The sequence below is a fragment of the Podarcis bocagei genome (genome assembly GCF_964188305.1).
Source record: "Podarcis bocagei genome assembly, chromosome: 9".
Classification (NCBI taxonomy): domain Eukaryota; kingdom Metazoa; phylum Chordata; class Lepidosauria; order Squamata; family Lacertidae; genus Podarcis; species Podarcis bocagei.
Genome location: NC_138134.1, coordinates 75,261,937 through 75,282,724, shown reverse-complemented (window position 1 = coordinate 75,282,724; position 20,788 = coordinate 75,261,937). Strand labels below are relative to the sequence as shown.

General features: G+C 46.9%; 1 protein-coding gene across 1 annotated transcript in view; it reads left to right on the top strand.

Moving 5' to 3' along the window:
- Window positions 1–803: 803 nt before the first annotated feature.
- Window positions 804–20,788, top strand: part of DDRGK1 (DDRGK domain containing 1) — a 33,508-nt gene continuing 13,523 nt past the window's right edge. The window contains exons 1-4 of the mRNA XM_081207365.1: window positions 804–952; window positions 3,650–3,811; window positions 8,990–9,096; window positions 11,037–11,138. Of these exons, the coding sequence (XP_081063491.1) occupies window positions 865–952; window positions 3,650–3,811; window positions 8,990–9,096; window positions 11,037–11,138 (459 nt within the window). The 5' untranslated portion in view covers window positions 804–864. The remainder of the gene's footprint in view (window positions 953–3,649; window positions 3,812–8,989; window positions 9,097–11,036; window positions 11,139–20,788) is intronic.

The following is a 20,788-nucleotide window of genomic DNA, read 5'->3' as shown; positions in this document are numbered from 1 at the left end:
AAATGTAAATAAAAATTGTTCTGTAATAAAATGCATCTTAAATGAGATATTCCTTTGAAATCTTCGGTGGCTGTGCTTGTTTGTATTAAGTATCTACAAGGAACGGTGCAAGGAACAGATTTGCAAAAGATGTTGGTACCCTGAGAATGGTAAGAATATGCAATTCTGCCCCCACTACCTTTTCTAGCGCACTTGCAAGGGCAACCTTTGTCCCTATCAGAGGTCTATGGAGCTTCTATGGAGCATCTTTGGAACTGCAGCGACATCTAGTGGCCAGACAAGGAAATTGCAGGAACACTATTATTTGTGTGGAGGGGGAATATCCCCAAGGGCAGCCGCATCTTAATACCGTCCAGGTGTTTTGGACTACAACTCCCATCAGCCATAGCGTGCCTGTAGAGTCAAGACCCAACGCGCCCCACACCCACTGCTCAGCAGGCAGCTACTTAGCCAGCCCCTCGGGTCCATTTTTTTAAAAAGGGTCCTATCTTTAAAAAGCTACAGAAAGCGGCAGCGCTGGGGTTCATTTGGGCCGGGCCTTGGCCTGCTTTTCAATCGCAAAGCGAGGGGAAACTTGGCACTTTCCAAGCAGGCAACCTCACTAGCCAGCCATAACAACGGCCGGGCGGGGTCCTCTCCGGTTGCTAGGCTACGCCGCGAGAGAACGCCCCTCAGCGCTTCAGCTTCCTCACCCCGCAAAGCTTCGTCGGCGGTTGGCTCTGGAACCGCCCCTCTCTCCGGGAAGTGGGCGTGGTTTGCTTTCCCCAGCCGCGCCGAACACGTCGCCTCTGCCGGATTGGCCGGGCTCCTCTCGGCGTCGGAGGGAGGGGCGTGGCCAAAAGGGGCGGAGCTTGCGAGGCGAAGATGGACCCGGTGCTTTACGTCTTGGCGGCGGCGCTGCTGGCGGCGCTTCTCGTCTTCGTCAGCCGCGTCAGGGGACAGGCGCGCGCGGGTAGGACGCGCGGGGGGGGGCGAGTTCTCTACCTGGTCCGCAGGGGGGGGTTGGAATCTCCCACCTGCTTGGAAAGGGGGGGGGAGGAAGGTTGTGGGAAAGAGAAGCCTATGGGGGGGGAGTCCTAATACGTATAATAAGATTATATTATAATTGTATTGTAGTATAATATAACATATTATAGTATAGAATAATATAATATAATATAATATAATATGGAATAATATAATATAATATAATATAGAATAATATAATATAATATAATATGGAATAATATAATATAATATAATATGGAATAATATAATATAATATAGTATAGAATAATATAATATAATATAATATAATATGGAATAATATAATATAATATAGTATAGAATAATATAATATAATATAATATAATATGGAATAATATAATATAATATAGTATAGAATAATATAATATAATATAATATAATATAATATAGTATAGAATAATATAATATAATATAATATAATATGGAATAATATAATATAATATAGTATAGAATAATATAATATAATATAATATGGAATAATATAATATAATATAATATGGAATAATATAATATAATATAATATAATATGGAATAATATAATATAATATAGTATAGAATAATATAATATAATATAATATAATATAATATAATATAAATATAATATAATATAATATGGAATAATATAATATAATGTAGTATAGAATTATTATATTATATTATATTATATTATATTATATTATATTATATTATATTATATTATATTATATTATATTATATGACAACATTTTTAAGAGCTTTTTCCCCTTGGGGTGGGTGTCTGAATAAGACTGCCTCTGAGCATGTGCCGAGTGCCTCTTCCTTTCCTCCCAACCTCATGACCTATACCCATTCCCCAGCCCCAGAGGCTGCTTTTCGCTTCCTCGTGCAACCCAGTCAGACGGGTGGCTGCGTGTTGTTATTATCAGCGCTTTTCTCTAAAAAAATATTTAGAGTTACTTTCATCTTCCTAAATAAAAAAATTCCTTCCAGTAGCACCTTAAAGACCAACTATGTTAGTTCTTGGTATGAGCTTTCGTGTGCATGCACACTTCTTCAGATACACTGAAACAGAAGTTGCCAGATCCTTCTATATAGTGAGAAGGTGGGGAGGGGTATTACTCAGAAGGGTGGTGGGAATGGGAGATTGGCAGGTAGCTGAGATGAGCCTGTTGACGACTCTAAACGACTCTTTCATTTTCCTACTCATATTGAAACACTGCCGCTCAATGAGGCCAAACTTAGATACACAAAATGTTTAGGGGGATGTGTATCCCTGCATCATCCCCCCCAAACAAAAACAAAAAAGCGCTGATATTGTTACTATTATTGCTTCTGCTACCGAATGCGGTGTGCTGTATCAATAAGTTTTTTCCTGCATTTCTGGTCTCCTCTCTGCCAAGTTAGGGCCATCCTGTTAGAATGCAACAGATTGTAATGGATTGCTTTGAAGTCACTTCAGCACCAGATTTTTTAAAAAATAAAGTAAAATCGGTCACCACTCGCCCCGCCCTGTCCTGCATTTTGCCAGAACAAAGGTGGCAACCCTACACACAGAGCGCCTCACACAGGATGGAGTCGGCCCATTACATTATTATTATTATTTATTAAATTTGTATACCATCCATCATCTGAAGATCTCAGTGTGATTCACAACGTAAAATTACAAGATGTAATGTAATTTTAAACAGTGGATATAATCACAGCCGCACACCTTACTGTGCTTTAGCTGTGCTGGCAGTGCTCACCAGAAATTTTTTAAAAAATAACCACTCTTATTAGATGCACACATGCATGCACTTTAGGTTCGAATCCCCACAATGGGGTGAGCTACCGTTGCTCGGTCCCTGCTCCTGCCAACCTAGCAGTTCAAAAGCACGTCAAAGTGCATGTAGATAAATAGGTACCACTCAGGCGGGAAGGTAAGCGGTGTTTCCATGCGCTGCTCTGATTCGCCTGAAGCGGCTTAGTCCTGCTGGCCACATGACCCGGAAGCTGTACGCCGGCTCCCTCGGCCGATAAAGTGAGATGAGCGCCGCAACCCCAGAGTCGGCCACGACTGGACCTAATGGTCAGGGGTCCCTTTACGTTTACCTTTACTGAATACTTAACATGTCGGCTCTGCCATTGGTTTTCCTGTTTGTAGAGTTGCAGATAGCAGGGGAAATCAGATTTTCAGATGCATCACCGTCTCGATCTCTGTTGAGCAGTGCTTTCTGGGGCATTTGGGTTGTAATCCTATACAGCAGAAGAGATGAACCTATTTACCCCCTGCCCCATGAGGTTCTTGGACTCCCAACTCCCATCAGCTGCAGCCAGCAAGGCCAATGGCCTTGATGAAATTGGATGCAGTCGTTCCGCAACATCTGGCCACAGGATTCCCCACCCCTGCTAACCTCAGTCGCCTGAACTCAATGGGACTTGCTTCTAAGTAGACATGCATAGGATTGAGCTGTGTGTCCTGTGGGTGGTGCCATTGAGCCATGAGTTCAGTACGCATTTAACTCTATGCTTAGGGTGCGCCGTTACATTCTTTTCAAAAGCATTTTGCGCACAAATTCCTTAGTAATAGTACTGAAGCAAAAGACTCGGTTCTGAATAAGCTAGCTGTGGTGGAGACACAATCAAAGATGTCCCCTTTCTCTAGGTGATGAGGAGCACCAGCAGAATGTGGCGGCCGTTGTTGCAGCTGGCAGGCCTCAACCCCACACCAGCGAGCGGGGAGAGGGGATGCCCCGACGTCGGAGGAATCTGGGGAACAGGGTGCTGGTTCAGAGACGCTCGCAGCAGGCAGAGGATGCGGCAGAAGGTAACCGATGCAAACAGCTTCTCCTTGTCAGACTAGTTTTTGGCTATTCGAAGAGTCTGTTTGACCCTTCTCGTCCAGCATCCCATCTCCATCCACAGTGGCCAACTCGGACCCATGTGCTCGCTTCACAAATGTCTGTTTATAGCATCTACACTCCACCTTTTGAGGATCCAAGACAATGCACCACGGCGGTTAAAAAATGTACAGTGATCCAGTTTGGACGCTAATGCCAAGTCAAATCGTGACCAAATGCGAACAAGCAAAGGTCGGGGTACTCAGAGCAGAAGTGGCGGCCACTTCACTCTTTCCCTTCTGTTGCCATTCTGCTGAGAGTAAAGCCATGGTTTGGCTTAGCATGAACATCCGAATGCATGAACCCAAGTTTGGACATAACACTAAGACCAAACCACGGCTCACCCTTGCGTCTCCACATGCTTGGTGGTTCACGCTAAACCATGGTTTGGTTAACATTACGTGCTCACTGTTTTACTATGCGGCCTAGGACCCATGTACCTACAGGACCGCCTCTCCTGGTATGCCCCGCGGAGGACCTTAAGGTCCACAAATGACAACGTTTTGGAGGTCCCAGGTCACATGGTGGTTAGATTGGTCTCAACTAGGGCCAGGGCCTTTTCAGTACTGGCCCCGACTTGGTGGAACACTGTCACGAGAGACTAGGGCCCTGTGGGACTTGACATCTATCCACAGGGCCTGCAAGACAGAGCTGTTCCGCCTGGCCTTTGGTTTGGACCCAGTCTGACCCTTATGTTTCCCTCCCCTTATGGTTTTGGTCTATGAGCTACTTTTACAGTGAGGCTGCATTTTAAATTGCATTTTAACCTGTATTTTAAATTGGTTGGGGTTTTTTTTGTGTGTGTGTGTTTTCCTATTACGTTTTTATTGTAATTTTACTGGTGTTAGCTGCCCTGAGCCCGGCTCTGGCCGGGGAGGGCGGGGTATAAATAAAATTTATTATTATTATTACTACTACTACTACTACTATGCCAGTTAAATTGCAAACAATTATTACAAAATCTATTATTATTATTATTATTATTATTATTATTATTATTATTACTATTATGCCAGTAAAATTGCAAACAGAACTAAATCTGGAATACAAAAGCAGCTGAGCCAGCTGACAAATATCAGTATTCTAGGAATATCACCTCCAGATTCATGATAGATTATCTAAAAACAGGCAGCTTTCACATAGCACTGGGGCCATTTTCTGGTTTGGCCACAGCTGTGTAGCAGGCGATAATCTATGCCGGAGTTTGACTGTGGGATAGGAAATGGATCTTGCAGTTCTCCCCAGGCCACATGGGTGACACCTGGCTTAAGAGCAGTACATGTGAAAAGGATCTAGGAGTCTTGGTTGACCACAAACTTGACATGAGCCAACAGTGTGACGCGGCAGCTAAAAAAGCCAATGCAATTCTGGGCTGCATCAATAGGAGTATAGCATCTAGGTCAAGGGAAGTAATAGTGCCACTGTATTCTGCTCTGGTCAGACCTCACCTGGAGTACTGTGTCCAGTTCTGGGTATCACAGTTCAAGAAGGACACTGACAAACTGGAACGTGTCCAGAGGAGGGCAACCAAAATGGTCAAAGGCCTGGAAACGATGCCTTATGAGGAACGGCTAAGGGAGCTGGGCATGTTTAGCCTGGAGAAGAGGAGGTTAAGGGGTGATATGATAGCCATGTTCAAATATATAAAAGGATGTCACATAGAGGAGGGAGAAAGGTTGTTTTCTGCTGCTCCAGAGAAGCGGACACGGAGCAATGGATCCAAACTACAAGAAAGAAGATTCCACCTAAACATTAGGAAGAACTTCCTGACAGTAAGAGCTGTTCGACAGTGGGATTTGCTGCCAAGGAGTGTGGTGGAGTCTCCTGCTTTGGAGGTCTTTAAGCAGAGGCTCGACAACCATATGTCAGGAGTGCTCTGATGGTGTTTCCTGCTTGGCAGGGGGTTGGACTCGATGGCCCTTGTGGTCTCTTCCAACTCTATGATTCTATGACTTGCCTCAGCCACACCCTCTTCCCCAGGGCACGCTCCCTCACCTGCTTTGCCTCACACCCTCCTTGGGTGTTTTTGCCTGGCTGGAAAGTGCCCTTGAGCCCTGGCCATGCTTCTTGTTTCTCTGGGTGGAAGATAGAGAGGGTGCATGGGAAAGTGTGTTCAAAATAGCCTACCGTAGAAGGGTACATTTTAAATTATTATTATTATTATTATTTATTTATTTATTTATTTATTTATACCCCGCCCATCTGGCTGGGTTTCCCCAGCCACTCTGGGCGGCTTCCAACAGAACACTAAAATACAATAACCTATTAAACATTAAAAGCTTCCCTAAACAAGGCTGCCTTCAGATGTCTTCTAAAAGTTTGGTAATTATTTTTCTCTTTGACATCTGGTGGGAGGGCATTCCACAGGGCGGGCACCACTACCAAGAAGGCCCTCTGCCTGGTTCCCTGTAACTTGGCTTCTCGTAGTGAGGGAACCGCCAGAAGGCCCTCGGAGCTGGACCTCAGCATCTGGGCAGAACGATGGAGGTGGAGACGCTCCTTCAGGTATACTGGACCAAGGCTGTTCAGGGCTTTAAAAGCACATATTCCTTCCTTCACCCTCCCATGTGGCCCCCGGAATGTTCCTCCAATGGAATTGCGGCCCTCGGGCTGGAAAAAAAGATTTCCCTGCTCCAGAGATGGGAGATGGTGGCTCCCAGCATATACATAGAGTCAGTAAGAGAAGTTCCTAGGGGAGGGAGTCATGGGTTAATGTAGATCAGGAGCCATTGGTTGTGTTGATAACTCCACACTGAGAAGTCCTTGCCACTGCAGCCAGCTTGCCACGCGGCCTGGAACAGTTCTGTTGGTGGGAACTTGCACAACCGCTGGAATGGAAGGTGCTTTCTTTGCTGTGAAATTGGTAGCACATAAAAAGCGTGCAAGCTTGCCTTCCCTCTTTGAAAGGGGACTGTGCTTTCCCACTTTGAAAGTGGCAGAGCCTCGTCTTTGATCTGCGCGATCCGTTCGCCTGCTGAATTCACGATTGCGTTTTAGCGGCGCACAGATGGCAAATTGACAGCTCTGAACTTTTCAACTTGGGGTGGAACTCTTTGAAGTGCGAAGGCATTTCAAAAAGAGTGAAATAAGAAAAAAGCGCTTTTGATGTTTTCAGGCCAGGCTGCTTATAATTTCTGTCAAATTACCAAACCCATTGAAGTAATCTCGGAGGCACAGCGCTGCTTGTGTTGAATCTTTCAGTTCAGCGAAGGAGTTCACCACTGGGGATTGAGTCGAGGCTGCATTAGGCTTGAGTCACTTGCCTGCTGACCAGGCCAATGCCATAAGTTGGCTCCCTGCTTTTTGACCATGGCTGCTCAATATTGTCAGACACATCGCAAAGTAAAAAATATTTTGACCTAGTTCATAAGGAACAGTTGTTTAGGGAAGTTTTTAACGTTTGAAGTTTTAGTCTGTCTTTAGTGTTCTGTTGGGAGCCGTCCAGAGTGGCTGAGGAAACACAGCCAGATGGGCGGGGTATAAATAATAAAATTATTATTAATATTATGCACGTATGGGAAACCTGTGTCTCTCCTGATATTTTTGGAGTGCAGTTTCCATCATCCTTGGTCACTGACCATGCCTGCTGAGGCTGATGGGAGTTTGATTCCACAACATCTGGAAGTTCACTTCCCCACCTGTAGCTACATAATTTAGCTTTGGGCTTGTACGCTCTTCCCTTGTGGTTGCAACAAGGAGACTGGAAGCTTCCCACCACCCCGTCCCCTGGCAGCAGCTTGTCAGACTTTGAACCTTGCATAAACCATGGTTTACAGCTGGATAAACCATGGTTAAATCTAACTTCAGATCCTGGTTCGGATGTAGCAAACGTTGGTTAGTTGAAAACGGAAGCAGGCGCTTCCATCCTCCTCCTCGCAGATCTTCTGTGGGAGGAGAGAAGACAGAGAAGGCTTGTGGATGTTAAACCACAGTTTAGTGTTACACCAAAATCTCATTTGGGAATAAGTGGCAGCCTAACTTTCTGATTGTGTTGTGGGGTCATCTGATGAGAGTGGCAACAGTAAGGGTGAGAGTCCCTCATACACGGACCCTGCAAGAGTCAGGATCACACTTGAATACACCCTTCATTCAGGAGCAAATACACACACCCCAACACACACACAGTTAAGCCACACATTGCCTTAGGGTCTCCTTTGGTCTTGTGTTGCAAATGCCAGAATCTCTGAACAGAAACAAGAACACAGAAGCAGGCTCATTGGACGCCAGTAGTCGTTGCAACAGGGCAGGTGTCCTATAGTGATGCAGGCATATTTCAAAACTGGGGGTTCAGAATATGAACCCCTCTAGTCTGGGAAGCCACAACCTGTTATGAACCGGGTTCAGACTCTTCCCAATCCTGCCAGCCTTCTTTTCCAGGCCTCCCACTCCACAACCAGCTCACAACTGATAAGGAGTAAAGTGTTATTAGTTAAGCCTTGCTGCCCTCTTCCCAATTCCCAAGTATGTTCAAGAGTTTCTTGGAGTCCTGAATCTTTGCCTCCTGATTCAAGTCATTCTCTCTGTCCATCGTCTGATTAGGGTTGGGTGATACATCAATATCCAAAACCAGTTTGAAGTCCATATTGTGATAGGGGTTTCATAATTTCTGACTCTGCAATATATCGCGCATCATGATGTGCGTGTGTGCACTATGAAGAGATCATGGTGCAGGGGAAACCGTGAAGGCCTCTGCATAGCCCCATCCTTATTTCAGACATCATGCCATATTGGTATTTTTTGCAATGTTTACCTGGTGATACATCATGATGTCAAAAACCAGGTATCGCCCAGCCCTAACGCCAATATTTTTTGTGTTAAGATAGATTCCCCTCCAACCCATTCAAAGCTTCTCTAAGGAGCCGGCAATAAATATTCAGCGAAACAGATGAACAATTTATAACTACCCTATATAAATAGCCTAAAATCAGAATCTTTCGCGCATGAATAGCATCACGTCCCAGCCCCCAGGAAAGACTTAAGAAGTTCCCTGAAAGACAGGTAGGAGCCAGCCAAGTTGGCCCCCTGTTGTGCGATCCCTTTGATAATGGGCTCTCTCTCGTTACTTTTTCATTTTCTCTTCTTAATCATTTAATATCCTTATGCAGAGGAGAACGATGGAGCCGAAGCGGCTGAATCTCAGTTTTCTGGGAAGGTTGGAGCAAAGAAACAGCGGAAGCTAGAGGAGAAACAAGCCAGGAAGGCTCAGCGGGAGGTGAGTGTTCTCCAGAGTTTGCAAAGTAGGGATAAGGAACTTCAGGCTTGCTTGCAGGCCAGTCGCAGCCCTGCAGGATTCCCCCTTCATGGACCTGGTTTGCATGACTCCCTCCAAGGCATACACCTCACAAGCCTTTATTTGTACCCGAACCGCTTTTGCATGGCTGGAATGTGATGCTTGTCTGGATGGGGGATAGAGAGAGGTTTGTGAGTGTATTTCGTTTCATTCCACTATTATTAATATTATTATTATTATCATCATTATTATTATTAAATAAATATTTTATTTGATTTCCCAAAATATAAACTTACAACACAAAACAGTACAAAATCCAAATATCGATATTGCTCTGAATCTCCTGACTTCCCCCCAAACCTTCCATGGGTCCTATTGATTCTATTTTCAACTGCATATCAGTACTTCTCCAATTTTTCATCTTCCTAGATTATCTATCTGTTCTGTCGCATTACAAGTGTATTTAAAATCCTCCTAAGGTTTTGACCTGTTTACAATGATTTTGTATATACATTATAAACATTTCGCATTCTTTTTAAAATTTCTGGTCTTCTTGATTCCTCAGCTTCCCGTTTAATTTTGCCATTTCGGCATAGTCCATCAACTTCATTTGCCATTCCACTCTGGTCAGGGTTGTCTCTTCCTTCCATCTCAGAGCTAGTAATTTCTTCTTCTTCTTCTTCTTCTTCTTCTTCTTCTTCTCCTCCTCCTCCTCCTCCTCCTCCTCCTAATTATATACTGCCCATCTGATTGGGCAGTTTCCAGCAGAATATGAAAGAACCATGAAACATTAAACATGGAAAACTTGCCCATACAGGGCTGCCTTCAGATGCATATATTTCTATGCTGCTTTAAAATAAGCACAACCACAGCAAAAGTCGTACTATAAGACTTGCAAAGCATCACAGCACAAATAACCCATGAAACAATGTTTGCAACATTAGCAAACTAGCAACCAAAAACGAATGAAGCACTGCTGAATTCACATGCTCTCTCTCCCCACCTCCATGACTCATAGTCTTCCGCTCGGTTCATAAAAGACACAGAGACATAAGGCCCATGGCAGCAACTCTGTTCTGAAGGCAAGGCGGGTGGGAAAAGCCCTTGTCTGACGGTCAGCACCATGTCTCATTTCCCCTGGAAATGAAAGGAAATGAGTGTGTGCAGAAATTAGCCCGGGTTACAATGGTAAAAAAACTGCCTTTGGGCCAGCAACAGTCTTTTGGCCTCGCCTACCTTGTTGGAGGAATGGTGGGATATAAATGCAAAAAATAAAATAAAATTAAGAGGGGGGCAGAGGTACTTTGCCAAGGGGACGGGGCCATGACAGAGAAGGCCCTGGGGTGGGTGAACACCTAAGCAGCACCCAGAGGTGGCTCCACTAAGAGGGCTTTCTGATTACAAGGACCAACCGAGAAGGTTGATATGGGGGGAGATGATCTTCTGGTCAAGGTTCGAGAAGCAAGGGCTGGGCGTGGACCCCCAGACCTTCTCCCCTGGCCTTCAAAGCCACAGACACACACATCACAAGCCCTGCTTGTCTCGCCAAGTGGTTTTGCCAGCCTGGAATGTGTCCTTGGACTCTGGCCGTGTCTCTGGCTGGGATGGAGGCTGTTTGAGTGTGCCTACAGACCAGCCTTCTGCACAAAGGTCACATTTACGTTTGTGGCTCCGCCTCCTTTTGCCTCTGGCCCCACCCACCGATGGAATGCGGCCCTTGTGAGGTTACTCAGAAGGGAATCTGGCCCCTGGACTGAGAAAGGTTCCCTCCCCACTCCTGTCTGATGTACTTGGGTCACATGCCCTACATACATGTGTGTGTACGTGTGTTAGGTGGTTAGGTAGCAGGTAGGTGGACTTAGCTTGCAAACTTGCCAGAGAATAACACTCGCTTTTTTCTCCCTGCTCCCCAATTTCCAAAGGCCGAAGATGCGGAACGGGAGGAACGGAAGAAGCTTGAGCAGAAGCGAGAGGAGGAGCGGCGCAAAGAGGACGAGCGACTGCGCCTGGAGGAGGAAAAGCAGGTAGGGGCGAAAGGATTGGGATTTGAGACGGGTGTGCTGTGGATTCAGAAATGTCCCATGTGGGGACCTGGTGCAAAGACATCAGATAATAAACCACCAGAGAGGAGGCTGCTTGGGACATGCTGGTACGCCACCAGGAGCTTTCCCGAGAAAAGGCAAAAATATAAATATACAATTCATCTTACACAGGGGCTCAGTTCAAAGGGTTCCATGCATCCATGGAAATTGCGTAGTCTCAAACCCTTGGCTAGCGAGCGAAGGGGAGAGAGAAAGAATGCCCCACACTGCTGGTGCAAAGCTTTTGAGGTCTCTGCCTTGCTTGTGGGGTGATCAATGGGGAGACCCACTCAGCATGCCGGCTCTTGAAGGCCGGGGATGCTCAGACAAGATCTCTTGAGAATTCAGATGGCCTTGCGAGAGCATCCTAGAGCCAGCGGGCTGAAGCTTTAAGTTTTTCCCCTAGCTTGGATTTAACTTGTGCACTTTCAGCCAGCTTGTGCTGGGCCCGGGGGTTAATCCGAGCAACGCAGTCCAGGTGCGGTCCCAAATCCAAGGGTTCCGCGAGGCAGGAATCCAGGCAAGGACAAGTACAGGATCTCAGGCAGATCTCCATACAGCAACTTTGCTCCCGCAACCTGGGGCGGGGTCCGACAGCCTTTTATCTTTGTTGGGGTAACGGCCGGTCCTGATCCCCCGGCGACTCACCTCCTTGTCTCGCCTGAAGGCGAGCACTCCTCCTGCGAGTACTCAGGTCTCTTCTTCTCTCAGACCTTAGTCTCTGCATCTGGGGAGACGTCGGTGGGTAACTAGACCCAGACACAGCGTCAGCCTCCCCTGACCCAACCGGTAGTGGAGCAGCTGTAAGTGATGGCCCAGCTGGAGGCAACGAGGTCATCCCCGCATCTGGAGCCAGGGCAGGATCAGGCCCCTGACTCAGCCCAGCTGGAGTTTGTTGCAGGGGAACCTGTGCAGACTGGGACTCTTCAGGATCAGGCCCCAGACTTGGTTCAGACGATGCCTGAGGCAAAGGACTGAGACTCCTCTGGTTCCGAGCCAGAGTCCCAGGCCATCACACAGCTTTCAGCTGCGCATGGTTGAAATCGCACACCTAAGATGTGATTGTACTGCGATATGTGTCATAATTTTAATTGGTGATTGTCTCCAACTTGGACAGCTTTGAAAGAGGATTGGGCAAATGATCATGGTGATGATGTGTCGCCCTTCATCATAAGATTTCAGGGCAGCTCACAAGATAAAAATACAAGGTAAAAGCACAAATAAATAGTTAAACAGAAACGACAAAACCTTACCCCCTCCCACAAACACATTTAAAAGGCAGTAGAATATTAATCAACCCAAGGCCTGGTTAAGGAGGAACGCTTTTGCCTGGCACCTGAAGATATATAATGAAGGTGCCAGGCGAGCCTCCCTGGGGAGAGCATCCCACAAACGGAGCCACTGCAGAAAAGGCCCCGTTCTCATGTTGCCACCCTCCTGACCTCTCACAGAGGAGAAGGGACTCAGAGGATGAATACAGAGTCTGGGTCGGATGCTAGCTACTAGTTCCAATGGCTGTGCTCTGCCACTTCTCTGGAGCACCTACACAAGTGGAAGACGCAGAATCATGAGAGTTCTTTTGCACCCGGGTCCTGTTTGTGGCTGTCAATCGTAAGACCAAAAGGTAGGACTACGTAGGCCCCCTTTGTCCTCGTCCAGGTCCCAGTCGCACCTTCAGAAATTTTGTATACTTACAACCTGACCGGTACTTCATAAGTTGGGAGACACTAAAAAAGGGTTGCTGTTGCTTTTGTTCTTTGTACAACACCTTAAGGTTTTTTTTAGGTGCTTGATTGAAAAGCGACACGCAGGCTCACAATCTTAATAGAAATGACGCACAAGATAAAAGGGATCGGGGGAGAGAGAGCGAGAACGCAGGAGCATATTCAGGGCACCGTTTCTTCATCAAGTTATATAAATGCGTGTAGTTACGGAGGTTTCGTAATACCCTCAAAATGCTTCTCTCTGCAGCCCTGCAAAAGAAGATCCTTCTTACTCTCACATTTCAAATGGGGGCGGGGGGAGGCTGAGAAAGAGTGGGTTGTGTGAAATCGTCTGGCGGGTGTGATTGTATTGGGCAGTTCCTGCTCTCAGCTCAATCTTGCCTCTATGCCGCAAGACACCTTAAATTTCATGTGTGGGTGTCTGTACACCCACCCACATATATATTATACAGTTGTACCTTGGATCCTGAACGCCCTGGAACGTTTTGGCTCCTGAATGACGCAAACCCGGAAGTGGTTGTTCCGGTTAGCGAACGTTCTTTTGGAACCCGAACGTCCGACGGGGCTTCCGCGGCTTCTGATCGGCTGCAGGAGCTTCCTGCAGCCAATCAGAAGCTGCGATTTGGTTTTCAAACGTTTTGGAAGTCGAATGGACTTCTGGAATGGATTCCGTTCGATTTCCAAGGTTCAGCTGTATATATTTATACATACATACACACACACTCAGAGAGAGAGAGAGAGAAATGAGAGAATTGCATAGACGTTGACTAATGCCAAGCAGTATTGCATGGGAGATTTGGGCGCTTAAGGCTTGCACAGAGCTGAGAAACACACACACAGGAGTAAGACCTTTGGTCTAGTTAATATTGTCTGCACGGACTGGCAGCAGCTCTCCAGGGTTTCAGATAAGGGTCTTCCAGCCCCACCTTCAGAGGCTGGGGGTTAAACTTAGGACCTGCATGCCTATGGATTCTTTGCCACTGAGCTACAGACATCACCCCTACACCCCTTGTTCTTCACGTCCCGCACGGGCAGGCAGTCTTCCCCTTAGTCTCTCAACCCCCACCCCCGGCGAGACAGCAGCTGCAGCACCAGCCATATTTCATGGATTCAGTATATTTGTTGTTGTTGTTGTTGTTTTGTCGTTTAGTCGTGTCCGACTCTTTGTGACCCCATGGACCAGAGCATGCCAGGCACTCCTGTCTTCCACTGCCTCCCGCAGCTTGGTCAAACTCATGCTGGTAACTTCAAGAACATTATCCAACCATCTCATCCTCTGTCTTCCCCTTCTCCTTGTGCCCTCCATCTTTCCCAACATCAGGGTCTTTTCCAGGGAGTCTTCTCTTCTCATGAGGTGGCCAAAGCCTTGGAGCCTCAGCTTCAGGATCTGTCCTTCCAGTGAGCGCTCAGGGCTGATTTCCTTAAGAATGGAGAGGTTTGATCTTCTTGCAGTCCATGGGACTCTCAAGAGTCTCCTCCAGCACCAGAATTCAAAAGCATCCATTCTTCGGTGATCAGCCTTCTTTATGGTCCAGCTCTCACTTCCATACATCACTACTGGGAAAACCATGGCTTTAACTATACGGACCTTTGTTGGCAAGGTGATGTCTCTGCTTTTTAAGATGTTGTCTAGGTTTGCCATCGCCTTTCTCCCAAGGAGCAGGCGTCTTTTAATTTCATGACTGCTGTCACCATCTGCAGTGATCATGGAGCCCAAGAAAGTAAAATCTCTCACTGACTCCATTTCTTTCCCTTCTATTTGCCAGGAGGTGATGGGCCCAGTGGCCATGATCTTGGTTTTTTGGATGTTGCGCTTCAGACCATAGTTTGCGCTCTCCTCTTTCACCCTCATTAAAAGGTTCTTGAATTCCTCCTCACTTTCTGCCATCAAGGTTGTGTCATCAGTATATTTTACAGGACAGTATAATGGTTGCAAGAGGGTGCCCTCGGTGCAAGGGTACACGAACACATGGGATCAGGTGGGCGGCTCTTCAAAGCCACTGGTGGCCAAGGTGACACTCGCCCGATGTTGTTGGACTACAACTCCCATCATCCCTGACCTCTGCCCAACCTGGGTGGGACTAGTGGGAGTTCCTGCTTGGCTTCTTGTGCTCTCAAAGTCCAGTGCTGTCTATTGGTGAAGCAGTATAGAAGTGATCCAAATAACGTATTTTTCGCTCTATAAGACGCACCAGACCACAAGACGCACCTAGTTTTTGGAGGAAAACGGGGGGGGGGGGGATTCTGAATCTCAGAAGCCAGAACAGCAAGAGGGATCGCTGCGCAGTGAAAGCAGCAATCCCTCTTGCTGTTCTGGCTTCTGTGATAGATGCACAGCCTGCATTCGCTGCATAAGACGCACACACATTTCATCTTACTTTTTAGGGGGGGAAAAGTGAGTCTTATAGAGCAAAAAATACGGTAAATAAAGATTGCATCAACCTGGGACATTCTGTGAGCAGCAAAACCCACTATTTACCGCTAAGCTGGCGACTTAACGGATAAGTCAGTGGGGTGCAAATCGCATAAGGAATGGAGAGATAACTCAATCTCTTTGCAACTGGTAATAAGGTGCAGAAAACTTCCATGCCAAAAACCGGCTTGCTTTTCCTGAGTTTCCACGGGAGATCGCAGGAATCGCTTGCTTCAAACTGAGCTTTGCATTGCTTATTCTCAGTCTATTTTCTTAACTTCCTCAAAGCAGGGGGGAAATCCCCTGTTACCAAGCAAAACTAAAGCATTTCCAGGTTCTTCTTTCTTTGTTCACGTTTGCAAAAGCCTTTAACGAACAGTTGTCTGTTTGCAATGCAAAATTTAGATTCCTTGCTGATTCCAAAGTAGAGAAGGGAGAGGCTAGCCAATAGAAGTGTCAAAGGGAAGTTTTGGTTTTCATACGTTGGTTGAGCTTGCTTAACCGTTCGAAACTTGCTTCTTGCTTTAAAAATAAATAAATCGGGCCAGTGGTTCCCAAACTTCACTCTCCTCTCCCCGCCACAAACCACCTGAAAAGAGTCGAAGGCCTTGGCCGACTACTTAATGATTTTCCTGCCTGTTGTAGCAATTTTAATGCCCTGTTTTTAACTGCAAATTTATTGCTGCTTCTTTTATTCCTCTATATTGTGTTTTATCGTATGGCAGTTTGAATTCCATTGAAACATAATGGTTCTGGGTAAAGGAAAGTATCGTGTGGGAGGTGGGGGTCTCCATTGGGGAGAGGAATTGGGGTCATCCTATCTGCCTGTCCTCCGGTCTACGACTGCCTCTTATGAACACCAGGTTGGTCTTGAATAAGACCTCCCTTATCCATAATTTGATTGTGGATGAGGAGGCTGCCCTGGTTTGTATTACCGAGACCTGGGTGGGTGAGCAGGGAAGAATTGGTCTTGCCCAGCTATGCCCAACTGGGTGCTCTGTCCAGCATCAGAACAGACTTGAGGGTGGCGAACAGGGAGTTTTTGTGATCCACAGAAATCCTCTCTCTCTGTCTCTCTCTCTCCAGGATTCCTGTCCACTTCCTGTTGCATTTGGCATAGGGTAATTGGGACAGATTAGGGATTCTGCTGGTTTGCCGCCTGCCCCTCTGCCCGGCAGTCTCCCTGCCTGAGCTGACAGAGATGGTGTTGAGGACCCCCAGTGTTGGTTCTTAGGGGCTTCAAGGTCCACCCCAAGATGGTGGTCCCAACATGTCATTGGCCTCACTCATGTGGCAGGCCACACTCTGGATCTCGAGATTATTCAGAAGATAATCTGAAAGTGGGAGGTGGGGTGGGGGTTGCATCAGTCACTTGTCATAGTTAGATCACTTCCTGGTGAGATTTAGGCGTTCAGATCGGCCTAGGACCCACGTACCTACGGGACCGCCTCTCCCGGTATGCCCTGCAGAGAACCTTAAGGTCCACAAATGACAACACTTTGGAGGTCCCAGGCCGCAAGGCGGTTAGATTGGTCTCAACTAAGGCCACGGCCTTTTCAGTACTGGCCCCGACTTGGTGGAACGCTCTGTCACAAGAGACTAGGGCCCTGCGGGACTTGACATCTTTCCGCAGGGCCTGCAAGACAGAGCTGTTCCGCCTGGCCTTTGGTTTGGACTCAGTCTGACCCTTATGTTTCCCTCCCCTTATGGTTTTGATCTATGGGCTACTTTTAAAATGAGGCTGCATTTTAAATTGCGTTTTGACCTGTATTTTAAATTGGGTTTTTTCCCCCTATTATGTTTTTGCTGTAATTTTACTGGTGTTAGCTGCCCTGAGCCCGGCTCTGGCCAGGGAGGGCGGGGTATAAATAAAATTTATTATTATTTATTATTATATGGCCCACCCTCAGAGGTTGATGGATCCAGCTGACTTACAAGCAGTTTGGGCTACTGATACAATCACCCCAAGAGTCCTCTCCTGCTTCATAGGGCCCACTTGGGTAAAGGTAAAGGACCCCTGGACGTTTAATTCCAGTGAAAGGCAACCGGGGTTGCAGTGCTCATCTTGCTTTCAGGCCAAGGGAGCCAGCATTTGTCCACAGACAGCTTTCCGGGTCATGCAGCCAGCATGACTAAATCACTTCTGGTGCAACGGAACACCGTGACAGAAACCAGAGCACACAGAAACGTCGTTTACCTTCCCACCCCAGCGGTACCTATTTATCTACTTGCACTGGTGTGCTTTTGAAATGCTAGGTTGTTAGGAGCTGGGACAGAGCAACGGGAGCTCACTCCGTTGTGGGGATTTGAACCGCCGACCTTCTGATCGGCAAGCCCAAGAAGCTAAGTGGTTTAGACCACAGCGCCTTAGCATATACCGGAGCTCAAGGCAATGAAACAAGCCAGGAGACAGCTTGGACGCAATTGCAGAAAAACTAGACAAATACAGTCAAACGCTGGGGAGTGCTCAATATCGCGCCTACTCCATGGCAGCGAAGGCAATGCAACAAAGAAATGCCACTTAGCAGAAATTTTCTGGGTGGCATGGGCCCTTTTGCCCAGTTATCAACGGGGGCTTGCTGTGACTTCTTTGCAAAGCATTTTAGAGATTAAATCACTTGGCTCCACCAAGACCTTGAGTCTACTGTTGCGGCAGATGAATCTCAAGAGGCGTCCATAGTTCTGCCTAGTTCTGTTGTGTCGATTAAGTTTCAGTTAGCATGGCTCAAGGGCATGAACAGGAGGGCATGGTTCGGACTCGGCAGCAATCTGTGCTCTGTGCCCTCTGCCCTCATGGCTGATAAAAACTAGCTGGGAGTAATTATTTTGCATTCATTTTCTAGCCTGGGCTTCCGTTATTCTTGCATTTTCTTGGTCAGACTATTAGAGGGGAAGGGCAGCACTGATTTTGAGCATTCATGCACACTCTCACACAGTCTTTTCCACAAGTCTTTTCTGGCATTTGAAAAAACCAAAATGTATATTTTTAAATTGCTTTGTTTCCTCTCAAAATCCCCAGCGGCCCCGATAGATGCTTCCACCCCACAACCGCCCGTTGCTTCAGCGTGCAGCAGCCCTGGGAATTTCCCTTTCGCCCGTGGAGTTTTCTTGTTGGAGGAAATGGTTTACCACAGACACCTGATCAGCGAGAGCAAATATCTCACGTTGCAGAGCTTCAGCTCCTTGCGACGTGCTGCTGCCGAAAAGCCTCCCTTGTGTTATACACACTCCCCGGGTTTTGTTTTTTTACATGCAAACCCAATTTTATATCAATAACATTTGAATGCAGCTTATTGGTTTGAAAGGAGAATAAAGGCTCTTAACGAATTATGCAGGCATCCCCTCGATATACTGGCCTGGCTGTTCTAGGGCTTGCTGATCAGAAGGTTGGCAGTTCGAATCCCCGCGACAGGGTGAGCTCCTGTTGCTCGGTCCCAGCTCCTGCCAACCCAGCAGTTCGAAAGCATGTCAAAGTACAAGTAGATAAATAGGTACCACTCCAGCGGGAAGGTGAATGGTGTTTCCGTGCACTGCTCTGGTTCGCCAGAAGTGGCTTAGTCATGTTGGCCACATGACTCGGAAGCTGTACGCCAGCTCCCTCGGCCAATAAAGCGAGATGAGCATCACAACCCCAGATTCGTCTGCGACTGGACTTAACGGTCAGGGATCCCTTAACCTTTACATTTAATTGCAGGGATGGGAAACTTGCTGTGGCCCTAAGGTAGTGTTAGAAGCCAACTCCCATCAGCGCCAGCCAGCATGGCCAATGGATCTTCTCAGGGATGGTGGGTGTCGGAGTATGGAAGCAACTGCAGTGCCGCAAGTTCTCCATCTTTTGTCTGTTGCAGTGGGATTCACTGCATGTTTTAATTGCGGGGGCTTAAATGTTTGTGTAACTGGTTTTAACAGCTTGCAATCTGTTTAGAAACCTGTTTTCGCATGTTAAGCAGTATGTTGTCCACAAATGACAACATTTTGGAGGTCCCAGGTCGCAAGGAGGTTAGATTGGTCTCAACTAGGGCCAGGGCCTTTTCAGTACTGGCCCCAATTTGGTGGAACGCTCTGTCACAAGAGACCAGGGCCCTGCGGGACTTGACATCTTTCCGCAGGGCCTGCAAGACAGAACTGTTCCACCTGGCCTTTGGTTTGGACTCAGTCTGACCCTTATGTTTCCCTCCCCTTATGGTTTTGATCTGTGGGCTATTATTAAAATGAGGCTGCATTTTAAATTGCATTTTAACCTGTATTTTAAATTGGTTCCCCCCCCCATTATGTTTTTACTGCAATTTTACTGGTGTTAGCCGCCCTGAGCCCAGCTCTGGCCGGGGAGGGCGGGGTATAAATAAAATTTATTATTATTATTAAATAATTTCCTCATGTTCCCCCATAAAGAGGGAACCCAAGATGATCCAGGGTCTGGAAACCAAGCCTTATGAGGAACAGTTGAGGGAGTTGGGTCTGTTTAGCCTGGAAAAGAGGAGACTGAGAGGAGATATGATAGCCACCTTCAAATATCTCAGGGGCTGTCAAATGGAAGAGGGAACAAGCTTGTTTTCTGCTGCTCTGGAGGAGTCGGGCTCGAACCAATGGCTGAAATCACAAGAAAGGAGATTCCCACTAAATATCAGATAGACCTTTCTGATGGTAAGAGCTGTTTGACAGTGGAAGGGATGTGGTGGACTCACCTTCATGGGGGGCTTCTAAGATGAGGTTGGATGGCCATCTGTCATGGATGTTTTAGCTGCGATTCCTGCATAGCAGGGGGCTGTAATATTTGACCCTTGGGATCCCTTCCAACTCACCAATTCTATGATTTAGAATCATAGAGTTGGAAGAGACCACAAGGGCCATCGAGTCCAACCCCCTGCCAAGCAGGAAACACCATCAGAGCACTCCTGACATATGGTTGTCAAGCCTCTGCTTAAAGACCCCCAAAGAAGGAGACTCCACCAACTCCTTGGCAGCAAATTCCACTGTCGAACAGCTCTTACTGTCAGGAAGTTCTTCCTAATGTTTAGGTGGAATCTTCTTTCTTGTAGTTTGGATCCATTGCTCCGTGTCCGCTTCTCTGGAGCAGCAGAAAACAACCTTTCTCCCTCCTCTATGTGACATCCTTTTATATATTTGAACATGGCTATCATATCACCCCTTAACCTCCTCTTCTCCAGGCTAAACATGCCCAGCTCCCTTAGCCGTTCCTCATAAGGCATCGTTTCCAGGCCTTTGACCATTTTGGTTGCCCTCCTCTGGACACGTTCCAGTTTGTCAGTGTCCTTCTAGAGAGCTGGTTGTGCCATTGGAACAGAGGTTGCATCTTTGTGGATTTCAGAAATTAACTTGCACTCTTGCACCAAATCGTGGTCAAATCTGATAACTGGGGGGGTGGAAATGATACCTTGGCTTGAGGGGTGGGGACTTCCTCTTCTCTGCGAATGATTAGAGACGGCCTCATGCAA